This window comes from Camelus dromedarius, chromosome 12, assembly GCF_036321535.1.
Source record: "Camelus dromedarius isolate mCamDro1 chromosome 12, mCamDro1.pat, whole genome shotgun sequence".
Classification (NCBI taxonomy): Eukaryota; Metazoa; Chordata; class Mammalia; order Artiodactyla; family Camelidae; genus Camelus; species Camelus dromedarius.
Genome location: NC_087447.1, coordinates 9,324,732 through 9,348,572, shown reverse-complemented (window position 1 = coordinate 9,348,572; position 23,841 = coordinate 9,324,732). Strand labels below are relative to the sequence as shown.

The window sequence follows — 23,841 nt, the reverse complement described above, 5'->3', positions numbered from 1 at the left end:
CTGTCCCAGCCCCACCTCCCTAGGTCCAGCTGGAGGGGAAGTGGTATGGGGGGGTCTGACTCATCCCCCTGTCCCTAACACCCAGCACAGGGTCACAGGGGGTGGGAGGGGGCAGGAAGCTATGTGAACAGAGGCTGGTAGGGGGCGCACCCCAGGAAGCTGATTGGGAGGGCCTGGCTCAGTACAGGGGAGAGAACAGGCTGCTTCCAACCTGCTGGCCTCAGGGCCTCTCCTGAGTCTGGGGGCCTGGGCAGAGTGCCCTTTGGGGTCTTAGGCAGAGCCAAGCAGGGTGTCTGGGCAGAGCGGCCTCCTCCTGGGGACCTGGCCCCCACTCCCTGACTCCCAGGGGCCGGCAGGACTGAGGGGCGCTGGCAGCAGAGGCTGCTGGGTAACAGCCCAGCGGGGCTGCTGATTGGCTGCTGCCCTTGGACTTTGCCCGCCCGATAAGGACGGGGAGAAGAAATCATTAACTGAATTATTAACCGGGGGCAGCCCCGCCCCACCCAGGCCGCCTGCCCTTCCTTTCCACCTTCTTCCTCCTCACAGCCCCCTCCTCAGGGCCTCAGTTTCCCTTACAGCCTGGGTGTGTGTGTGGGGGGCCTCCTCTCCTGAGTCAAAGTCTCCAGCCCCTGATGTCTCTGTGTTGGGCAGCCCCTCGGCTGGGGACTGGGGTGGGTGATGTCATGGTCTTATGTGCTCTCTGGGGTGGGCTGTGGATCTGTTCCTAGCTCTGCTGCTTACCCACAGTCTTTCTCCTGGGCCCATCACTGTGCCTCTTTGTGCCTCCATTTTCCTCTCTGTGGAGTGGGCATACAGCTGGAGTCAGAGCACCTGCCTGTCACGGTTTCTGTGGGGATTAGGTCAAGGGGGCCTGCGCAGAGCCTAGTGCAGTCCCTGGTGCAGTACTGCTCCATCAGTGTGAGCCTGGATGGCGATGCCCCCCACCCGGCCCTGGGCTGGCACAGCGCAGTTTGACAGGTTCATGGCAGATATTATGCTCTCCACTTTGAGGGTGTACTGGTCCACGGATAGGTCATGCCCCCAAGCTTGGGCAGGGGCCTGTGGCTGGTGCTGTGTACCTTGGGAAAGCCCCTCACCCTCTCTGGGCTACTTACTCCAGAGATGAGGGGAAACCATCCGCCTTGTGGACCACACTGTGTACGCAGGGGCCCCACTCCAACACGGATCCGCCCTTCTGGGTCCTGATGCCTGCTCCTGTGCCAGCTGGTACCTCCAGCTGGGCCTGCCCCACCCTCCACCTCAGAGATGCGGAACTTGGGCCTTGGGCCGGAGGCGTAGGTGGGAGGGTTGGGGGAAGGGGCTTGACTGTCCTTTGTCTTTGCCAGCCGCACCCAGGCCAGGGGTTTTTGCATATGTTGTCTCCCAGGGGCCAAGGGCTCCATGGAAGTGCAGGGTGGGGGGGTCCCCTCATTTCCAAGAGGGAGTGCTGAGGCAGGAGGGGAGGCCGATGTCTCAGGCTCACTCCCGGTGGCCTGGGTCTCCTGAACTGTGGCCAGTCACAGGTGGGTGCCATCTTGGAGCGGGGTGGGAGGGGCCTCTCTTCGCGTGCTGAGGGACCTGACCCACTACCAATGGCTTTGCTGGGTGACTGCTGTCCAGCCCCTTGTCCTCTCTGGGCCTCAGAGCCCTCACTCAGATGTCAAGGTTGTGTGATGTAAGCAGTGAGACCCCAAGAGTGCCAAGGCCTAGAGAAGAAAGGAAGGATGGGAAAACCCTGGGTTGGGGGGCAGTTGGGTCCAGAGCCCCCACTGGATGGGGGAATTCAAGCTTCCTTTCCTCCCCACCAACCTGAGGCTGCATCAGTGGCAAAGTTTTCCCTCCATCTGACCTGGATCCCTCCGGTCCCCCTAATGCACAACCACAGCCTCTGTTTCTGAGGAGTTGGGGGACTCTCCCTCCCTCAGGGTCTTCCCTCACTCCTCTCTTAATCCTCTCAGCCCCCTGTGCTCTCTTCTCCCACTGTGGTTCTCCCTCCTGGGGTCTGTGGCCTTGAGGATGGGGGGATCCTCATCCTCTGCCTTGCTGACTTGGAGGGAACTGCCTTTGGCAGCGGAGTTGGGGATCTGTGACACTGAGTTCACTCAGTTAGATCTGGCTCTGGCTAGAACTGATGGGGAGGTATGTTGGCCCCGGGCCTGCTGTGGGGTCAGTGAGCATTTGTAGACACGCGTATACAAGTCTGTGAGGTGTGCTGAGATGTGAACATGCCTCAGGGCCTTTGCACTGGCTCCCCGCTGCCTGGAATGCTTTTCCCATGTATCCATGTGGCTCACCTCCGTTGTATCTTTGCTCATTGAAGTCCTCCCTGCTATCCTGTGTAAAATGACAACACCTCCCTGCTCTCCTAGCACACCAGCCCCCCTCCTTTATTGTCTCCATAGCATTCGTCACCTTCTAAAAGGCTGTGGATTTTATCCATCTATCTTGTCATCTGACTCTGCCTCCAGAATGTCAGCTCCATGTAGGCAAGAGATTTTGTCTGTTTACTATTTTATCTCCGGAACCAGCATTGCCCTGATCCATAGAGGATGCTCAGTAAATAATTGCGTGACTGAACAAATGCACACACTGGGGCATGCTGGTGGGGCACGTGTGTGTGTCAGTGTGGGAGCAGTTTGTTTCTGTATCTGTGTATGTTCAGATGTACATCACCATGCACGTGTGTGGGAGTGAACACAGATGGGGTGGAGCTTGCTGGTGTGTGAACACAGACGGGCACGGGGAATCCCGATAGAGCCCTGCCCCCACCCCAAGCTGCAGGGTCTCTACTCCACCTCTGTGGGGAAGGGCCTTCCCCAGCCTGCCTGCACTGGTCCCTGTGGAAGAGGGCTGGGGGCCCCCAGAGAAAAGTGGAGATGCCTGGGGACCAATGTGGGTTCTCTAAGAACAGCTCGCAGCTGTTGGGCTCAGCTCTGTTGGACCCAGCTTGGGAGTAACTTAGGGCTGTGAATTCAGCCCTGTGTCGACCTGAGGACAGGGTGGCAGCTGTGAGGGGACTAGGGGAGGACACAGCTATAGCCCAGGGGTGGCTAAAGATATCAGGTCCCCTGGAAGCGATGGGTCTCTGCAGGCAAGATGCAGGGCTCCTCTGCATTTTTGGCAAGAAGTGAGAGGAAACAGTGACAACCATAGCTCAGATACAAGGATCTGATGGTAGTGACTCAAGAGCCACAACCTTGTCATTGGGTATTTGAGGCAGAGAAGCAAAGCATAGCTTGCAGAACCAAGCATTTGACCTGAAGGCATTTTAGTGAGAAGACTCTGGTCACAAGTTGAAGCCTCAAGTAGTTATCATATTAATCACAGATCATATTAATAAAGATAGAAAGTCCAAAGGGAGGCGAGAGCCCACCTTACCCTGTCCCATTGTGAGCTAGTTTGGAGCAGGCCAATTAGCTCAGTCAGTATTGGGAGATAAGCCACAGCACTGAGTCCTCTGTGACTGGGGTGACTGAGGAGGGGTGGCTGGGACAGGCAGGCAGTCACAGAGGCTTACCCACTGGAGGGGGGATGGCAAGAGCCAAGGCCTGGCGCCTGGACGGTGACATGCATGTGCCAGGATGACAGCATGGTACTGGTCATGCCTGGGCAGGAAAGGAGATGGAAGTTCCAAGAGAGATGGAAACAGAGCAATTAACACTGATTGAGGAATGGCCTTCCCGGATAAGGAGACTCCATCTTGTTGGAGACTCACGACCACCCCATGATGCAGGGATCTCCTCCATTTCAGAGGGAGGGAAGCTGAAGCACAGGGAGGTCAAGTCACTTGCCAAGGGTCACACAACAATGAAGAGGGGGCCCACGGTAGCGACCCAGTCTCTTTGAGCCCAGGGCTCCCTTAGGGCATTATGGGGTTCCCAAGGTTGGCAGTCCCCTAACCACTACTACCCTGACCCCAGCCATTGCCTGGAGGCAGGATGCCCCTCAGATTCAGATGCCCAGAGTGGACACTCAACAGTGGGGGGACAGGCCTGTGCCCTGTTAGCCCCAGGTTCAGATCAGCTTGGCCTGGCCAGCATCCTTAGGCCCCAGCCTGCCCTGCCCACAGCCACGTGGCCGACGGGATTTCCGCCATGTTTGGGGCATGAATTGACAAGTGCCCCATTGACGGGTGGGGGGGAGGGTGTGGGCAGGGCACAAGCCTCCCACTGTGCTGGGTCCCCACCCTCCCCCGTTCCCTGGGACAATGGTCGAGACTCAGCCAGTGGCCACAGCTGGTTGGCAGGGGGGTGGGGCATGAGCACGAGGCAGGAGGAAGAGAAGGGTCCAGGGTGGAGGACCACCTGGGCCCCCACCCGCCCTCATCCTGCACCTGGCTTGTGTCCCCTTGGTTCTTCTGCCCAGCTGGGTGGCCTTAAAGGGAGGAGGAGAGGGGAGGGGAGGGGGCTTCCTTCCCACAGCCCAGATCCCAGCCTGCCTGGGAAGAAGCAGTGTCTGGCTCCTGTTAAAAGCAGGTAATAAAGGGCCTAATTAATGAGGAGCAGCTGGGGTGCATAGCTCAGCAGGGCAGCGGCAGTGCCTGGAGGGGCCCTGTCTAGCCCTGGACCCTGACCACAGCACTGCCGGGCGGAGGTCCCCAGACCCAGGCAGGCCTGGTTCCAGTGCCCCACTTGCCCCTTTGCTCATTTATTCCTTGAACATTTATTGCGTGCCTACAGTATACTTGGATGCTTACACCCCAGAGAGGCAGAACAGGGCAGGACTCACAGCCTGGCTCCCACACCACTAAGCTGTGGGCAAGGCATTTTTTTTTTTCTGAGCCTCAGTTTCCTCATCTGTAAAACAGGAAACAAGAAAACCACTTACCCTGTAGGGTTGTTAAGAGAATTAAATATGAGCCATAGAAAGTGTGTGGCATGGGGATGGGCAGAGTGATTGCTTGGTGAGTGTGAACTGTGGGCAGTGAGCAGGCAGAGTACAGTCTCTCCACCCGAGATGTGTGCAAAGCAGCAGAGTAAAGAGCCTGCGGACAAAGTAGAAAGGAGGCTGCCACTCATGAGAATGGAAAGTCAGACATGGCCTCCTGGAGGAACTTACATTGAAACCAAAACCTAAAGAGTGATGAGGAATAGGAACAGCATGTGCAAAGGTCCCAAAGTGCAAGGGGGATGCTTGTCCCAGGATGGAATGAGGTGGGGACTGGACTATGGAGAGTTGCAAGGAGGGGCACTAGGGCAGGAGAGGCCGTGGGGGCAGGCAGGGGGCCTTGGTCGAGGGTTCCTGACATCCCGAGCAATGGGAAGTTGACAGACTGGGGAGAGGGAGGGCAGGGATGCTGGTTTGTGACCTGGTGGTGCCACCTTCAGGCTGTGGGACCTTGGGCAGCCTCCCCACCTCCCAGCGAGGTCTTAAGGATCAGCATGGGACATTCTTAGCTTCCTGCCTGACAAGTATCTGTTGCTGGCTCAACGATGTTCCAGGGTTCTTTGGGGAGCAGTGTGGGAGGGGCATCCCCAAGGGTGTGCCCAGGGGTGCTGCTTTTCTCCTGGGTTTCTGGGGGCTCTACTCCAGCCTCCAGAGCCCCTGGGCTTTTGCATGTCCCCGCTTCACCCTGTCCTGCTGGAATGTTGGGTTAGAGATCTCCAGTTTGGCTCATAGGCTGGGGGCATCTGCTTGGTGGCTGGACCGTTTAGGACGGGTGGTGTGGGGAGACCAGGCAGGCCTCGAGGGTTCCCAGAGAAAGAGAAGATGTGGGGTCAATGCTCCTCAGGAGGCTAGCTAACCCCCCAAACCTCATCCGTCTCTCCCACCCATTGGCCCACCCCTACCCTGCCCCAGTCACTCCCTCCTCCCTCCCTCCACCTTCCTCCCGTCCGCCCGGCCCCTGGCACCGGAGGGTCTCTCCTCCCCCAAGCCACATCTGGTTCTCGTTAGGGTCTCCCAAGATGCCTCTGTCTGAGGCCCCCCGATCCTGGGGGAGGTGGGCAGGAGGATTAGGGGTGATTAGGAGTGCTCCCGGCCAGGGGAGGAGTGGGGGAGGAGGGGCCTGGCCTGTTATAAATAGCAACACCATGACTCCATCACCCCATCATTCACTGTAGATTCCAAGTTCACTCTCAAAAACCTGCAGGCCAGGGTGGGCGTGACGCTCCAGTAGCCCCTCCCTCCCCATCCCCCGTGCTCGATCCCTGCCTATCAAGTGGGGCAGCCCAAGAGGGCTGGGTAGTCTTAGCGACCACCAGCCACACCTTCCCTCTTGGAGTCAGTCCCCTGCACCTGGGTTTGGCTTCTCCTCCTTGTGTTGCGGTGGGCAAGAGAATTGCCTACTCTGAACAAAGGGGATGATGCTAATAACAAACACCAAGTCTGCAGGGGCCATTGGGAGGTAAATCATTAAAGTACTTAGAATAGTGCTGGGGCCTGGCAGGCACCAGTATCAGCCACTGTCACCCTCATCGTCATGTCATCATCCTCACCATTACAGGTTGGGAGGGTTAAGTATCATGCACAGGAAGAGCCTGCAGGATGCCTTGCCTATAATAAACTATGATTATTAGTGTACTTGGCTCAAAAATTGCCTGGCACACAGCAAGCGCTCAATAAATAGGACCTTCAGTTAACAGGGAAGGATCGGATGGGGGCCAGAGTGCAGACGGGCGTCTTAGTACCTCTGCATGCCAGCTGGTCATTCCCAGCTTGAGAAGCTCCCCTTGCCCTGGCCACACAGGGCCCTGGACGGCCATGGGCGGTGCTTGGTGGGTGTCCCTTGTTCCCGGCTGGGTGAGCCTGGTGTAGGGGCCAGCAGGAGGGCCTGTCCCAGGCAGCGCGTGACTCCTAGGAGGGCTTAGCCACTCATTAATCACCTAAGCGGGGCTCAGCATTCTTGAAATGCCGGCTGGGGCCAGGGAGGGGCCTGGGCTGGGGGTTCCTGGGGACCCCAGGGCTCTGGGGACTGGGGAGCGCAGACAGCGACTGTTTGCTGAGCACCCACTGTGTGCCAGCACCATATATGCCTTAACTTGTTTCATATTCAGAACAACCCTGTAAAGTCCAGTTGTAAAGCCGTTCATGTCCCCATTTTACTGAGGGGATTGAGGCTCAGAGAAGGTAGGTGACCTGCCCAAGGTCACACAGCACAGAGCAAGGGAGCTAGTATTAGTTCCTGGACCTGAGCTCTGTTCCCAGGGTTTACCAGGGAAGAGGGCATGAGGTGCAGACCCCAGACTCAAGGCCTAGGGGCCTGTGGGAGGGGCACCTCCTGCCTTCGTGGGGCTGCAGCCCAGGTCAGCAGTGTGGGTGTGGGTGGGGCCTTCCCCCACTATCGGGGTTGACGCATCTCTCACGTCAGCCCCCTTATCACCCCGCCCTCCAGCTCCCTCTGCAAGGTGACCCCGGGAGGGGAAAGGCCAGCGCCTCCCCCTCTCCTCCCCTGCTGATGCCCAAGAGCACCAGACTGCCTTTTCTGTGAGTCCCTCCCCTTTGTGGGGCCAGGGCCAGCAGGAGGGCCCAGGAGAGGGCAGGTGGAGGAGCAGCACTCAGGCCACCGTCATTCCCCGCTGAACCTCTCTGGGCCTGTTTACTCCTCTGGAAAACCAGGGCTAAGCACCCCAGTCCTGGTTATGGGGCTGATGATGGGCATATGCAGTGAGAGTGGGCTGGGCACTTCTGACTCTGATCCCTACTCCCTCTCCATCTGCAGCTGGGGCCTGGGGTATAGGAATCTCCCCCAGCCCCATGCCCCCCCAGGATGTATGGTCCAGCCCAGCCAGGCCTCAAGCTCCCAGCTGCCCACAACTAGGCCATCTAGCACTGACTCCTGGAGGACAGGGCAGGACAGAGTCAGTGAGTCTGGGTCTGAGTCAGTGAGGGTGGCGGCATCCACTGGGCACTCAAGCTACATAAAGCACCTTGTTTGCTCCTCACAGCAGCTCCTCCATAAGACGGGGGCATGGTTACCCCCATTTTACAGATGAGGGTCTTGCTCATGTCATGAAGCTGGAAAGGGGTATGGAGGGGCAGGAAGCAGGTCTGTCCAGATCTGCACTCTGGGCCCCTCCCCTCCTTGGAGGCCCCAGGTGGCCTTGTGGGCTGGGGACGGCTCCATCATTGCCTGCTGGAGGGGGTCAAGTGATGGTCGATGAAGGACTCCCTCCATGTGGATACTCAGGTCAGAAGGAGGCTGGGGCCATCTGTTTTGAAGGGCCCAGCCTGGGGATAGCTGGAGGGCTAGGCCCAGAGGCCCAGGAGCCGTGGGGAGTTGGATCTGTCCCCTCACTCACATCTGCTCCCTCCTCCACAGGCCACGACATCAATGGCGCCCTGGAGCCCTCCAACATAGACACCAGCATCCTGGAGGAGTACATCAGCAAGGAGGATGCCTCCGACCTGTGAGTGCCCCCCCGACCCCACCCGCAGCCTCGGCCCTGACCCCAGCCCCTCTGCATCCACCGGGGAGCTGTGACATGGCCCCATCTCTGAAAGCTGCTCCTCTCCTTTCCCAGCCACTGACCCCTCTGCCTCTCCACGCTGCCCTGCTGGTGGGGGACCGGGGACGGGCTGGGGGCCTGGCTGGCGCTGAGCTTCCTTCCTTCTCCACAGCTGCTTCCCTGACATCTCTGCTCCAGCCAGCGCGGCCTCCTACCCCCACGGGCAGCCAGCGATTCCCGGCTCCAGCGGGGTCCACCACCTGAGCCCCCCTGGGGGGGGACCCTCCCCAGGGCGCCATGGCCCCCTCCCACCCCCAAGCTACAGTGCCCCGCTCAACTGCAACAACAACAACGGCATGGGTGCCGCTACCAAGCCCTTCCTGGGGGGCTCTGGGCCCCCCATCAAGGCAGAGCCCAAGGCTCCCTATGCCCCAGGGTGAGTGAGGGCAGGGAGTGTGGGGGGCAGGGGTAATGTGCAGGGGCCCAGGGCAGGCCAGGTGTGGGGCCAGTGACTGCGGTCTGGGAGGTGCTGGCCAAGGCCTGGCAGTGGGGATCGGGCCGCCCTGTGGGTAGGTAAGGCAGTGGGGAGGACCAGGGCCAAGCTGAGGAGGGACTCATGGCTTTGTTGTGAGGCAGGGGGCAGCCCTGGAGGATTCTGAGCAGAGGAGTGATGAGGGCTGATGTAAGTGCTAGAAAAATCCCCAAGAGCTGTGTGGAGAGAGGCCGGGAGCAGGTGAGACTGGAGGCATGACTGTTTACACTCAGGGGAACACCTCCACACACATGCAGGCACCCAGGGCACCCAAAGCCGCACTGCACCAGCCCCACCCATCACTTGTGCATTTAGCTACTATTTCCCGTGGTCCTAGGGAGTTGGCCAAAGGCGCAGATGTGGGACCTGAAGTTGGTGCAGATGTTAGGACTCTATCCAAGCCAGCCCCCCAGGTCCTCTCCGGCTCCTGTCTGAGGAGTTGACGTCAACTCCTGACCCAGGGGCTTGGCCGGAGACCGGCTATGACCCTGGTTTCCAGGTGGCCACCAGCCCAGCCAGACTGCAGGGCAACTACGGGAAGAGGCAGGGAGCTTGGATCTTCTGGGCCCTGCAGAGGGGCTTGGAGAAAATTCTGGGTTCCCCAGCCTGGGGCAGGGGCAGGGGACCCTACCTCTGGGTGGAAGGGTGACAGAGCACTGGGAGCACGACACTGGTCAGGCAGCCTGGCTCCATCTCCGGTTGCACCATTTCCAGCCTTCTGGCATGGAAATCCACAACCTTGGTTAGGGCCTCAGTGACCCCCTGCTGTAAAGTGAGCCCAAAATGCTTCCACCTCCAAGTGATTGTGGAAATCAGAGGAGGAAGCACAGAGGAAGTCCTGGGGGGGGACCGTGGCTGTTTCCTGGCTTACTGGGGGAGGGCAGTGGAGGCCAGCTGGGGTGCCAGAGTGAGCCATTCATTGCTGAAGAGGGCAGCTGTCTGCTTGAGACCAGGAGGCTGTCCCTAAGCCACAGACTCTGAAGGGCAGGTAGGGAAGAGGACTAACGCGTAATAAGCACCTGCTGGGTGCCCGCTCTAAACCCCATGCTTCCGTGTGAGCTCATCAACTGTCCCTAGTAACCAGCTCCTGGGGGACCCCAAAACCAGCCAGCCTGCAGGTAAAGCCCCACCCCCCTCACAGCAGGATGTGGCTGGGACACTGAGGCCATTTCCCAGAGAGAGAAAGTGCTTGTCCAGACCACACAGGTACCCTGGGGCCCCCAGGCCATTCCTGGGAGGGACCCAGGGCCTCCCACTGCCCCTACCTCTGCCAGGCCCTGTTCTACGTGGTAAAAAAAGGCACGCATCCCTCCTGCAGCAGGTCCTGTTGTCTAGTTGGGGAAGGAGTTATTAATAAATCACCAAATCAGGGACTCATGAGCACTGTGAGGAGTTATGAGAAAGATCACAAGATCCTGTGGACTTGGCGCATTTGCTTGCAGGGACCAGGGGTGTGAAAGACCTTTACACAAGGCCACTGACAGGGTAGTTTAGGGAGCAGGCGGGACATGGTGGATGCGGAGCTGGGGCCCCAGTTAACCTGTTGCACCTGGCGGGTCCCAGCAAGGGCCGAGTCCCCATCACTTTTTCCTGTCATTCTCACATGGCCTGTAGGGCTGGGGTGGTGGCTTATCCAGGGAGCTTGGGGACCCTGGAATCAGGCCCAGGCTGTGTCCACGATGGTTCGGCTGCCTTGGGAAGCTTCCTGGGCACAATAGTGGTCAGCGTCTGCAGAAGTGGGGACCGGGATGGCCAAAGAACCAGCTCCTTGAGTGGCCGCAGCCTCCTCTGGGTGAACACAGGGTTCATGCAGGACGTGTTGACCTCTCAGAAATGAGTTTGTTCCTTTGCCTGAACCACTGATAAAACAAAACCTGCAAGAAAAAAATAAGCTCAAGTCTGGTGGAGCTGGCTCCCTGCCCAGACCACACCTGCCCGTGGCAGGGCAGCCCCTCTGGTGACCCACTGAAGTTTCCCAGGCCCGCCCCCCGGGGCTCCCTAGAGTTTCCAGGAAATGGGGCTTCTGCTAGTACAGGAGGGAGGAGCTGGCTTGGCCTTTCAGTCTGGGGAGGGAGTCCTTGAATCCCTGTGCCATCATCAGGGACACTGGTGACAGGCCCCCAAATGCCTTGTAAGTCTGAGGGGATCCTAGGCAGGAGTCCAAGTCCCCCTGCACACAACTCAGCCCCAGGCCCTGCTGGGCACCCCGAGATGGCTGGTACAGTGAAAAGCCCATAAGGGTGGGTGTGGGGAGACCTCGATGCCTCCGGCCTCTGGGGTCTCTGGGACCCTGCCCCGCAGAGGAGCTGCCTGGCTGGAAGGCAGGGGCTCAGCTGCCCACCCAACCGCCCCTTCCTCTTGCTCCACAGCACGCTGCCAGACTCTCCCCCAGACTCGGGCTCCGAGGCCTACTCCCCCCAGCAGGTGAATGGTGAGTCCAGCGGGCACTGCCCTCCCCCTCTGGGGTTTGGGCAAGTGGTTGGGGCGGCCTTATCGGGAGGGAGGGAGCGAGGGAGGGAGGGGGCCAGCAGCTGCCCAACAGGCCCAGATTATCGCTGGTCAAATACTCCCCGGCGCTGGCTATTGTTTCCCCATGGGCGGGTGGGGAGCCTGGCCCTGCCTCTGAGCAAGTGTCCCTGCCGGTGATGCCACCCGCCTGCCCGCCTGCGCCATCATGGACGCGCCCTTCAGCGGTAAGTGGACGGCTGGGGAAGGCTGGGTGCAGCCTGAGCACAGGCCTCGCTGGCCAGCCGGGCCCACCTCACCTCTGGGGGTGCTCAGGGGTGCAGCAGCCCCCAGGTGGCCAAGAGCAGGAGCGCGGGCAGCCGTCTCCCCATAGCTCAGAGAGGGGTCAAGAGTTCTGTTTATCTTACCAAAAACATCTCTGGAATGCCTCCTGGGGAACAAAGGGAGCTGGGGCCTCCCCCCTCAGGCTGGGGGGCTGGCCCCTGGGAGCCCTGTAGAGGGGCTGCTGGAGGGAGGAGGGCCCCCGCAGGCCTGCATTGAGGGTCCTGGGAGACTCCTTCCTGTGGTCCAGAGGAGGAGCGGGCCTGAGAGGAACTGGGAGAGAACCTTGGGATGCGGGACCTCCCCCAGGGAGCTGGGCCAGGCCCGGCCTTGGGGAATGAGCTGGCTTGGATGGCGTGAAAGGCTGCCCACCCCCTGGACAGGGTCTGGCCTCCCTGCCTCTAGGCTGCCCAGCCCTCCTTCCACGTGGGATTGGTAGGAGGGCAGCCCCCAGGCTTGGCTCAGGATAGGGTAGGCATCAGGAGACCCTGCTCAGGGGAGAGCTGGTGCCCAAGAGTGAGTGACTGAGGTAGGTCTCTGATGTCTGCTCCCATCTCTCCCACAGACCCCCATCTCCTGCGCACCATAACCCCTGAGACCCTCTGCCACGTGGGGGTGACCTCCCGCCTGGAGCACCCGCCCCCACCTCCAGCCCACCTGCCAGGCCCCCCGCCGCCGCCACCACCACCGCCACCTCATTACCCTGTCCTGCAGCGGGACCTGTACATGAAGGCCGAACCCCCAATGCCCCCCTACGCTGCCATGGGGCAGGGGCTGGTGCCCAGCGATCTCCACCACACCCAGCAGTCCCAGATGCTGCACCAGCTGCTGCAGCAACACGGAGCCGAGTAAGAGTTGGGCAGCCTCCCCCCAGGGCAGGAAGGTGGGCTGGTGGTGGGGGAGTTGCTCAGGGCAGCCGCAGGCAGGATAGAGATGGAGATAGGGGCAGGGATGAACCCAGGAGGGGCAGAAGGCTCTGAGCCCAGGAGATGGGGGTCAGCATATGCATATGTGTGTGCTCAGCAATGCATTGGGGATTTATAGCGATGGCCAAGTGCTCGTGACTACCTTATTTAATGGGCATGGCCACACCTGTTGCCCAGATAGGTAAACTGAGGTTCCCAGGGTGGGGATGGGTGGGAGGAAATGCTTACCCAGGTCATGGAGGTAGGAAGGGGCAGAGCCAGGACTTGAACTGCCCAGACATTGGTGACTTTCCAACCATCACGGAGCGCTCGGGCTCCTGAGGAGGTTCAAGGTGTAGACTCAAGCTTCCTGCTCTGACTCCAACCTGCAGAATTGTCTTTTTTGCACATTGAGATTTCATGAAAGATTTCATTCAAGGAAAGATTCCACTGCCAAAGTTTTTTGTAAACCAGGAGGGGAAGGGGTGCTGTGTAGGCCCCCAAATCTTAAGCTCCCTTCCCAAGAAACCCTCCTTCCCAAGAAACCCTCCTTCCCAGCCTTTGTGTCCCAGGCCCTCTGTGACTCGTTTCTAACGAGGCAGGCTGCTTTTCAAAGAGCCCCCCTACTATAAAGGGTGATGGTGAGAATGACACCACAGGAAAGGGACAGGCTTATTCATTCCACAAACAGTTCTGAGCTCTCTGTGTACCAGGCCAGTTACTAGGCATGATGGGGATACACAGACATGTCAGGTGTGAGTCTTGCCCTCCTGGATCCCATAGTCTGGGGGGTAGGGAGGAGGGAGAGAAACAGAATAGTAACACAGAAAGAGGGGGACTCCCTGCAGGAGGTGTCCATGGACTGGGGGTATCCTGCTGAAACAGGGTGGAGAGGGCAGGGGGTGTCCTGCCCAGTGGGGAGGGTCTCAGGGAGAGCCAGCCCCCCATGGTGCACACCTGTGTCCCCCCCAGGCTCCCCACACACCCCTCCAAGAAGAGGAAGCACTCTGAATCACCCCCCAACACCCTCAACGCCCAGATGCTGAATGGAATGATCAAACAGGAACCCGGAACCACGACGGCCCTGCCCGCGCACCCAGCTCGAGCCCCATCCCCACCCTGGCCTCCCCAGGGTCCACTCTCACCAGGCCCTGGCTCCTTGCCCCTCAGCATTGCCCGGGTCCAGACGCCACCTTGGCACCCACCAGGTGCACCCTCCCCAGGTACATGGCTGGCCTGCTCCACCTTTCAAGTTGGGGAGTGGGGCCTGGGGTCTAGGGCCCATGGCCTTTGCCTCTCTTCAGGTCTCCTGCAGGACAATGACAGCCTCAGTGGCTCCTACCTGGACCCCAACTATCAGTCCATCAAGTGGCAACCACATCAGCAGAACAAGTGGGCGACACTGTACGATGCCAACTACAAGGAGCTGTGAGTGATCTGGGCCACTCCCCACTGCTCCTGGTCACCCCCTGAGGGGACCCCCAGCCCTGGCATCCCAACCCTAGAGCAGGGCTGGGAGCATACAGGGTACAGGATGGTCTCGTCTCCCAGAAGAGCAGACAGGCTCAGGGCAGAGGTGGGACTGGCACTCAGGGTTCTGACTCCTGAGCCAGCCTGAGGCCTCCTTAAGAAGGTAGTGTCTGCCAGGGAAGGGCCAGTGGGGGCCAAGTCAGGGAGAAGTGGGTGGAGAGGTGTTTTTGGCTCCTCCTCCCCCTCCCTCTCCTCCCTCGGCATTCCAGGAAGGTAGCCGGAAACTGAGTGTCAGCAAGGCCCTTCCAGCAGCCCCCTCCCTGGAGGGGAGGGATGTGTGGGTGGGGGAGGACTGGATCAGAGGCTGCCCGGGCATTCCTAGCTCTCCTGCAGCACCCACCCATGTGGATTCAGCTTCCTGGGACCCGGCCAGGAGCACTCTGGGGCCACTCCCCTCACTCCCCCAGAAGGCCAGTGAGGGTTGATAGCGTGGCTCACCATCAACTCATTTTGAACATCGCCAGGCCTGGGCAGGGCATCTGAGACTTGGGCCCTCTTGCAGCTGAGACCAGCCTCCTGGAGTTGGGCATCCCAGGCTATGTGGGATGGTTAGATAGAGTTCAGGACTGGGCGGGGGGGTGGGGGGAGGGTCCAGCTGATGTAGTGGCTAAAGGGTCCTTTGAGGCCATGTTAGGGAGGCAGGGGGAGGTCTGGATGTCCAGCCATATGGTCTGGTGAGGACCCCCATTCTTATTCCCACCCTTCTCAGGCCAGATCTGCCACCCCAGGTCCCACGGCAAGGAAGTTGGCAGCTGAGGCCCCCAGTGTGGCCCAGGCACTTCCTGGGTGTACTCCTGGGTCAGGCAGGTGGGTGGAGCCCGGGGAGGGAGAAGTAGCGAGCCCCAGGCCTTCCTGTAGATGTTCGCCCAGCCCAAAGGCCTTTCTGCATAAGTTTGGAAACATTCTCCCTGCCCAGTTTCCTCCAGGCAGGTCCTGGGCATCAGGGGCACTCCTTGTGGCTGGGGACCTGGGTGAGGGCGGGCCAACAGTTGCTCCCTTTTCTGCCACCTGGAGTTCCCTCCAAGGGTCCAGAATAGGAACATCTTCCTAGCAACAGATGAGTAAACTGAGGCTGAGTCTGGGCTGCCCAGAGTGCCCTTCTCCTCACTCGGGCAGACAGAGAAGTTAGAATGAGGACCTTTGGGGGCTTGAGCAAGCTGGTGGGCTGGGGCTGGGCCAGTGCAGAGCCGGCGCCTGGTTCCACCGTTTCCATGGCAACCAGCTGTCAGGCACAGTGAAGCTCCACAGACGCATCCCCTCTCACCCCATCTCCTGTGAGGGAGGGGGCTTCAGGCATCCTTCTGGGAAGGAGCCAAGTGTGGTAAGGGGCCGTCAGACCCCCTCCCTGGGAGTTCCCTGCCGTCTGGTGGTCCTCAAGGGTCTTGCCCAGCCTCCCCCATCACTGGAGCGGAGTGGTCCCAGGAATGTAGAGGAAAGAGTCTTGGCTGAGGGGTTGGCAGACCTGAGCTCAAATCCTCCTGGGGCCTCAGTTTCCATTCCTGCGAAGTAGGGGCAGCCCTGAGACATGCAAGGATGGGGGACCAGATAGGAATCGCAGGCATGTGGGAGGGCTGGGCACTGCAGGCTCACCGTGAGTGCCCTTACCTCCCCCAGGCCCATGCTTACCTATCGCGTGGACGCCGACAAGGGCTTCAACTTTTCGGTGGGTGACGACGCCTTCGTGTGCCAGAAGAAGAACCACTTCCAGGTGACGGTGTACATCGGCATGCTGGGTGAGCCCAAGTACGTCAAGACGCCCGAAGGCCTCAAGCCCCTGGACTGCTTCTACCTGAAGCTGCATGGAGTGAAGGCAGGTCTGGGGGCTCGGCTCGGAGCAGAGGGCAGGTGGGCAGGAAGGCTGGGGGTGCTGACAGGCCCCAAGGCCAGGTGAGTGTGATATGAGGAAACTCAGTGCTCAGTCCAGCCCCCAACTTTCCACCTTTCCTCCAGTGCCTGCCCCCGTAGTTGTCAGGCTCCTCAGCCCTCTTCTCAGGGACATTTCTTGTTTCCTTCTCTACTTTGTGACCCCAAGTCTGCATCCCCAGCCAGGACCCCTCTCCTGACCCTTCTGTCGGCCGCCTCAGCGCCACATCCCAGAATGAACTCCCTGCAAACTGACCCCTTCCCCAGCCTCCCCTCTCTGGGAATGGGGCTCCAGGGCCCACTTGCCCATCCCTCGCGATGCACTGGGCCCTGCTATCCCACCAGGAACTCCCCTTGACGGTCCCCCTTCTCCTCCCCTCTGCCTCTGCCTGGACCAAGCTGTCCCCCTCCTTGTCTGAACGTCCACAGCAGCTTCCACTCTGGCTCCCGACTCATGCTCCATGAGACTCGGGTGGGCCCAATACTCCCCACTCTTCCAAGGCCCCCAGGACCCATCTCCCTGACCCTAGCAAAGCCCTGACTTCTGAGCTGGGCCTGCAGAGGCCTTCAGGACCCCACCCTTCACCCCAGCCCCGCTGTTTGCTGTGCCCAGTCACAGCCCCTACCTCCCCTCAGGCAGCTCCCTTTCTCTGGGCTGCCCTCTGAATCCCATTCTATGCCTCCTCTCCTGGCTGACTGCTCCTTGACCTTCACCGTTCACTCTGCTGGGTCCTCAGGACACCTGCCTTGAGTCCCATCTTGATTTGAGGCCCCTCCCCTGTGACCCCCCAGCACCACTGCAGTGGTGGGTGATTTTGAGTCCCTGAGCTCCTGGGGAGCTCGGCCGGAGGTGTCTCCTTCAGTGTTGTGAGCAGGGCCTGGCATTGGCAGGGCTCAGTCAGTGCTCATGGAGGGGTTGAGGGGACGTGGGTGTGGGATGGGTTCTGGGAAGTCGGTGGGTTGGGTGTGAGCAGGTGTTTGTGGAGGCCGGTTGGGGTGTGGTTTGGAGGTGGGAGGAGTGTAGGGGTGTGAACTGGGGGCGTGTGGGGGCTGTGAGGGTGACTCTGTGTGTGTGTGTGTGTGTGTGTGTGTGTGTGTGTGTGTGTGTGTGTGTGTGTGTGCGCGCGCATGCGCACGCACAGAGGTGGGGGGAGTGGTGTGGGTGTGAGTTCGTAGGGGTGCGTGGCTAGGTCAGAAAGGCACCTGAGTTTGTGGGCAGGTGAGGCTGAGGGGAGGGCAGGGCCTCTGTTTCCTCATGAGCTCCAGCTGGGCCAGGCCTGAGCCGAGAGGCAGGACCAGGTAGGGAGTCTGGGCCCTGCGGTGCCACTGGGCTCTGTTCCTCCCCCAGCTGGAGGCCCTGAACCAGTCCATCAACATCGAGCAGTCGCAGTCAGACCGAAGCAAGCGGCCCTTCAACCCCGTCACGTGAGTGTCTGCCCCGTTGGGGGTGGTACCCTGGTCCTGGCCTCAGAGCTGATGGGGGCCGGGGAAGGCATCCACAATGTCCGTCTCCCACACACTCCTGACCTCAGTGCCCACTGCCGCCTGGCTCTCCGCAGCCCCCTTTCCTGCCTCCTGAGTATCCTGCCCCTCCTCTGCAGGGTCAATTTGCCCCCTGAGCAGGTCACGAAGGTGACTGTGGGGAGGCTGCACTTCAGCGAGACCACCGCCAACAACATGCGCAAAAAGGGCAAGCCCAATCCTGACCAGAGGTGAGCAGGCTGGGCCCCTGCCCCGGAGCCCCTCCATTTCTGAGGATGAAGGGCAGGAAGATGCCACCCCATGTAGTGAGCCAGGCACAGAGTCCCACAGCCTGACCCATTTTTCAGATGATGGACCTGGGACTCAGAGCACCTAATTGACTTAAGGATGGGAGAGCAGCAGCCTGGCTTCTTAGCTGTGGGCCCTGGGGAATTACTGTCCCCTAGTGGACACTCAGGTTCCTCTTCTGTAGGATGGGGTGTTAATGCCCTCCTCCTGGAGTGCTGGGAGCCTGGGAGGAATGACCTAGTGGGAAGTTTTGTGCCCCGTACATCTGACCCAGGAGGGGTGGCAGGAGGTGGGGGCAGGTGGGGCAGGACCCTGGGCACCTCTAAGACCTCTGTGTGCCTCAGGTACTTCATGCTGGTGGTGGCCCTCCAGGCCCACGCACAGAACCAGAACTACACGCTGGCCGCCCAGATCTCAGAACGCATCATCGTTAGGGTGAGGGCCACCTCCCCCTGGGGGTTGACAGTCTTCCCCAGACCTGGGAGAAACAGCACCCAGGAGAAATATAGGGGTTCTCAGGAGTTGGGAGCTGGATTGCTGATCCTTCTGGCACTCTCTGTGTGGCCTTGGGCAAGGCTCTCACCCTCTGGGCCACAGGGTCTCCTTCACAGTAGAGTGTGGAGGTGGCCAGGACCTTGTGGCTTTCTGAGATCCCACAAGTGACTGAAAGCTGCCACAGTGGAAGGGACAGTTTAAGTTGGGCATGGTGAGGTGAGGAGCACTGCTGGGAGCTGGAGGGCTGGCTTCGGGGTTTCCACCTTTCCCAGGGTGCTGGATGGGGGGGGGCCCATCTCCCAGGACTGATCCAACCCCAACTTGTGTTAGGCCTCCAATCCAGGCCAGTTTGAGAGTGACAGCGACGTCCTGTGGCAGCGCGCGCAGGTGCCCGACACCGTCTTCCACCATGGCCGTGTGGGCATCAACACCGACCGGCCCGACGAGGCGCTGGTGGTGCACGGCAATGTCAAGGTCATGGGCTCGCTGATGCACCCCTCAGACCTGCGGGCCAAGGAGCACGTGCAGGAGGTGGGGGCGGGGCTCGGGAGGAGGGTTGGGGCTGGGGCGGAGACAACTGAGCTAGTCCGAGGGGCTGGTGGCAGGGATGGGCCGTGGGAGGCGGGGTTGCTCCTGTGGGCGGGCTCTGCAGGGGCGGGGCTGCAGGGGAAGGAGTTGGGGGAGGTTGGCCCTCTATCTCTGGATCACGGGACCCTAGTAGCAGGGTCTACTCTCCACAGTGCTGCCTCCACACGGGCCCAGGAGGGGAGGGGTTCAGTCTCGGCACTGGTTCCCGCGCAGGTGGACACCACGGAGCAGCTGAAGAGGATTTCGCGCATGCGGCTGGTGCACTACAGATACAAACCAGAGTTTGCTGCCACTGCCGGCATTGAGGCTGCGGCACCAGAAACGGGTAAGGACCTGCCTGTGCGGACTGGGCTGGGATCTGGGAACACAGTAACCTCAGCCCTCAGTAACCCTGCCCTCGTCCCTGTCCTCTAGACAGGGTTTCCTGTCTTCTAGAAATCCTCCTCTCAGGAACCCTTTCCCTTGACTCCTGGAACCCTGACCCCGGAAATCCCCGCCCTCTGGAAGACCTGCCCTTCAGACCTGGGTCCCTCACCCCTTGACACTGAAAGTCCATGAATTGTGGCCCCAGGATCCTGTTCCCTAGGTGAATCCTGCCTTTATTCACCTGGATCCCTGCCCCTTTCTCCTGGGATCCTTACCCGCAGGAATCTGTCCCTAGAACCCCCTGCTCCAGGGATCCCTGGATACCAAATCTCTAGCTCCCAGAATTTCACCCTCTCCAATTCCAGCCTCTGCTTACATTGTGATGCTGTGGGCAGCCCTCACGTCCCCCCTCTCATACTTGGCTTGTCCCTCCCCAGGTGTAATCGCCCAGGAGGTGAAGGAGATCCTGCCTGAGGCTGTGAAGGACACTGGAGACGTGGTCTTTGCCAATGGGAAAACCATAGAGAACTTCCTGGTGGTGAACAAGGTCTGTGGAGTGAAGGAACTGGAGGGAGCCCAAGGGACAGAGGGGCAGGCCAGCTGGAGGGCGTTCACCCCCTCCATAGAGACTGGGGGCACTGCAGTGCAGAGGGCAGGAGCATCCCTCCCCAGTCTTCTCTCGTGCTGCTTCCAGAGCCCCCTCCCCACCCCACAGGGAGAGGTGGAGGTGGGATGTGGGGACCTGACCACTGTATGGCCATGTGAGCAAGAGCAAGAGGAACCTTGCAGAGGATCACCTTCCTCTGCTGCAATAGGAGGGTAACCATAGTTACCTCTAAGACGTTCTCATCTGGTTATCGCAAAGCTTAAACATGCAGCTTCTTGTGAAGATGATGTTTGTAACTTAACCTGGCGTAAGGCTGGGCGCCAATGAGCATGTCATATGTTTTGGCCTCTGTTGAGCAGTAGACTGCTGAAGTCTGAGACACCATGTTCATCAGAGGGAGAGACGGAGGGGGGAGACTCTGAGGGAGAACGGGTTGTGACTGCAGGTGGGAAAAGGTGCAGAGGCGGGATGCTGTTTGGAGGCAGGCAAAAGGAGCGGTAGGAACTGAGGCTGGACTGGAGGAGAGGCTGGCCTGGGTTGGAAGGCTTCCAGGGCTCCCCTCCTGCTCCCCGATGGACCAGAAGCCTGGGGCCCTCGGGGGCTGACTGTGCCCTCTACACTGGCCTATGGCCCATGGCAGGAGCGCATCTTCATGGAGAACGTGGGCGCCGTGAAGGAGCTGTGCAAGCTGACAGACAACCTGGAGACGCGCATTGACGAGCTGGAGCGCTGGAGCCACAAGCTGGCCAAGCTGCGGCGCCTCGACAGCCTCAAGTCCACCGGCAGCTCGGGCGCCTTCAGGTAGGGGCGCGGGGTTGGGGAGGGCAAGACCCCTTTTCTAGAGGCACCTCTGACCCTAGCCCTCTTGCTGCAGCCACGCAGGGAGCCAGTTCAGCCGGGCAGGCAGCGTCCCCCACAAGAAGAGGCCCCCCAAGATGGCCGGCAAGGTGAGGGTGGGCAGGGATGGGGCCCAGGTTGGGCCAGGGCCTCCCCATCCTCATGGCCTCCCTTTCCAGCTTGCATTTCTCCCAGCTCACTGACTCCAAGCGCTTCCCTGCCCCTCACCTCATGACCCTCTAGCCTTCCCAGCCCCCAGTTTCTCCTTCGTCTCCCTCTCCCCCTCTGAGGGGATGAGTAGGCCTTCATACCCCACCTCTAGCAGAGCCCATGGTGGGTAAGACCATGGGCTCCATAAGCCAGACCATTTCTGCTTCTCCCCCTTTCCTCTTGGTCCTCAGTCATCATCTGTGGTCCCAGACCAGACCTGCATCAGCCAGCGCTTCCTGCAGGGAACCATCATTGCCCTGGTGGTGGTCATGGCCTTCAGGTGACTTGCCCCTAGACTCAGGTTGGCTGGCTGGGGGAGTCAGGCTGTCCCCGGGCCCAGGCCTGGGGGAAGAGGAAGGCGTGGCCTGGGAGAGCAAGTGGCTGGGGTCTTGGGGAAGGAAGCGGACAGCCTCATTCTGTCTTATTCCCCTGGGCTGGGGAGACCTATTTATAGGCATCATTTGGGAGCCCAGCCCCTGGGGCCCAAAACCACAAGCCCTGCCCTGGAGAGAAGGCGCTGGACAGCGGCTCCAGTTCTAACAGTGGCCCTTTCCTCTGGCTCCAGCGTGGTGTCCATGTCCACACTGTATGTCCTGAGCCTGCGCACTGAGGAGGACCTGGTAGAAACTGATGGGTATGTCCCGGGAGACCTGGCTGCCAGCCAAGTCACCAGGCCAGGCGGGGCTTTGGTGGGCAGCCCCGGTCAGAGGGACCCTGGCAGCTGTCTCCTCTAAAGGGGGTTCCACCTCAGGCTCTCAGCCTGCTGTGGGTCTGTGGGCTGGTTGGGAAGTTCTCCCTGGAAGGGGGAGCAGCCGCTTCCCAGTCCTTGCTGAAGCCGATGTTTCTCCCTGGCTTACTCAGTGCTCCTCCAGGTAGCTGGGCCTCTGAGAGCCAGGGGGCCTCTGAAGGGCATAAGTTAGAAGAGGGGGTGGGGGAAGGAGGGCCAGGGTGGGGCCTTGGGCTCTTCTGCCCACTGTCACCCTCAGCCCTTGGGCCATGTCTGACTGTGTCTTCTCTCTCTCCTCCCGTGTGCCTGTCCTCCCCTTTTCCTCTCTGCTGCCCCTCAGCTCTTTTGCCGTGTCCACTTCCTGTCTTCTGGCCCTGCTCCGGCCCCAGCACCCTGGGGGGAGTGAGGCCATGTGCCCATGGTACGTGTCTGGACCAAGCCCCCTGCCTCCTGCCTCCTTTCTGCTTGCGTTGTCCACCTCCTTGCGTCCCTCCTGCCTCTCCCAGACTCCCAGGCCTCCCCTCCTAGGGTCTCCCAGCCCCTCTGAGCTCAGCCCACCCTTCCCCAGCAGGTCCAGCCAGAGCTTTGGGACCACTCAGCTCCGACAGTCCCCTGTGACCACTGGGCTGCCAGGCACACAGCCCTCTTTGCTGCTGGGTGCGTGCTGGGGTGGCTTTGGAGGGATGGAATGGGGAAAGGTGGCTGTGTTTTGGTTGGGGTGCTGTGCTGTCCCCCTCCGGCTCATACAGCCTCTGGCTTCCTCAGTTACTACCGGCCTGACCAACTTGGCCCCAGCTCCAGCCCTCCGCACCCTGGACCTCTGCTCCAGCCACCCCTGCCCAGCTGTCTGCTGCTCCTCACCCAGCCCCAGCCCCACCACTGGCGCTAGTCTTGGCCCCAGCTTTAATCCTGGCCACGGTCTTAGCCCCAGTACCAGCCCCTCCGCCAACCGCTCAGGTATGGCTAACTTGGGGCCGGAGTTTGGGTTGAGGGATTTTTACATGAGTCCTGAGAAAGGCTCGTGGCCCCAGAGACTCGTTGGTGGGAGGGTCTGGTGCTCTGGAGCCCAGAATGAGGCTCTGGAGAAAAACTGGGGGCTCCCCCGAGGAAACCAAGAGATAGATGGGAGACCCCCAGAGTCCAGTGGGGCCCTAGGGACAGCTGGGCAGGAGGCATCCCATGCCCTCTTCTCAGCCTGTGCCTGGCTCTACCCACAGGCCCCAGCCAGATGGCCCTGCTGCCAGTCACCAACATCAGAGCCAAGTCCTGGGGCCTGTCAGCCAATGGCATTGGCTACTTCAAGCATCTAAAGAACTCGGACCCTGTGGCTAGTCCTGCAGTCCCCTTTCCTGGGGGCCACAGCAAAGCCAAGAACAGCCCCAGCCTCGGTCTCCATGGCCGGGGCCGCCGAGGGGCCCCCCAGCCTGGCCTGAGCCCTGCTCAGCCCACTCAGGCTCGGGGCCAGCCAGGTATCTGTCCTAACCCCGCCCTGCTCAGCCCAGCCCAGCCAGGCTCACTGGCCGGGGCCCATTTCAGCCCATCACCAGAACACCTGGGCGCAGAACTGTCAGTCGACAGATGTTCGCTGAGCATTCCTAAATCCCAGGATTCAGGCCAGGAGCCTTGTATAGATTGCCTCAATTAATCCTCACAACACTCCTGTAAGAAAGGCATTGTCTCCATTGTTTAGATGAGGAAATGGAGACTTAAGTGAAGTGATTTGTCCAGGGTTGTACAGCCTGTTGGCGGCCAGGCTGGAATTTGATCCCCAGTCTGCCTGACTCCAGGGCCTGGCTCCTTCTATATCATCACGCCAGGGCAAGGAGGGTGCTGTTCAGGGCCCCCTCAACTCTCCAAACCTCAAACCATCAGTTTTAACAAAGCTAGAGAACCCTTAATACAGAAGTTTTCAAACCAGGTTCCTCCAGAGTGCCCCAGGGGCTGCTTCAGAGGTTGAAAGGGAGGCTGAGCACCTTCCTGGCTTCAACCAGTGGCTCTGCTCTAGGTATTGGGCTTCCTCGTCAACTTTCATGTCATGGGTTTTGTGGTTTAAAGTTTAAAAAAGTTAAAAAAAAAAAAAAGCTTAGAAACTGTGGCTTGCTGAGATTGAAGTTCAAAGTGATGGGGAAACCCCAGGGGGTAGATGCGCTCCAGGCAGCCGTTTCCTGGGCCTCTGCTCTGTGGCCGGCTCTGCAAAGAGCACTGAGGGTGATGAAGGCGGATGTGCCCTGCCCACA

General features: G+C 60.2%; 1 protein-coding gene across 7 annotated transcripts in view; it reads left to right on the top strand.

Moving 5' to 3' along the window:
- MYRF (myelin regulatory factor) overlaps window positions 1-23,841 on the top strand; it is a 34,056-nt gene that overhangs the window by 4,164 nt on the left and 6,051 nt on the right. The window contains exons 2-22 of one of the 7 annotated variants that reach the window (XM_031459467.2): window positions 8,261-8,348; window positions 8,560-8,823; window positions 11,289-11,350; window positions 12,272-12,554; window positions 13,584-13,834; window positions 13,916-14,039; window positions 15,756-15,951; window positions 17,353-17,429; window positions 17,606-17,716; window positions 18,119-18,209; window positions 18,600-18,800; window positions 19,071-19,182; window positions 19,661-19,770; window positions 20,471-20,631; window positions 20,705-20,777; window positions 21,069-21,157; window positions 21,443-21,511; window positions 21,945-22,025; window positions 22,176-22,261; window positions 22,370-22,561; window positions 22,822-23,073. In XM_031459467.2, the coding sequence (XP_031315327.2) occupies window positions 8,261-8,348; window positions 8,560-8,823; window positions 11,289-11,350; window positions 12,272-12,554; window positions 13,584-13,834; window positions 13,916-14,039; window positions 15,756-15,951; window positions 17,353-17,429; window positions 17,606-17,716; window positions 18,119-18,209; window positions 18,600-18,800; window positions 19,071-19,182; window positions 19,661-19,770; window positions 20,471-20,631; window positions 20,705-20,777; window positions 21,069-21,157; window positions 21,443-21,511; window positions 21,945-22,025; window positions 22,176-22,261; window positions 22,370-22,561; window positions 22,822-23,073 (2,973 nt within the window). Of the gene's footprint in view, window positions 1-8,260; window positions 8,349-8,559; window positions 8,824-11,288; window positions 11,351-11,503; window positions 11,613-12,271; window positions 12,555-13,583; window positions 13,835-13,915; window positions 14,040-15,755; window positions 15,952-17,352; window positions 17,430-17,605; window positions 17,717-18,118; window positions 18,210-18,599; window positions 18,801-19,070; window positions 19,183-19,660; window positions 19,771-20,470; window positions 20,632-20,704; window positions 20,778-21,068; window positions 21,158-21,442; window positions 21,512-21,944; window positions 22,026-22,172; window positions 22,262-22,369; window positions 22,562-22,821; window positions 23,074-23,841 lie in introns of those variants that run through there. The other 6 variants (XM_031459466.2, XM_031459471.2, XM_031459469.2 and 3 more) reach the window with 6 other exon arrangements.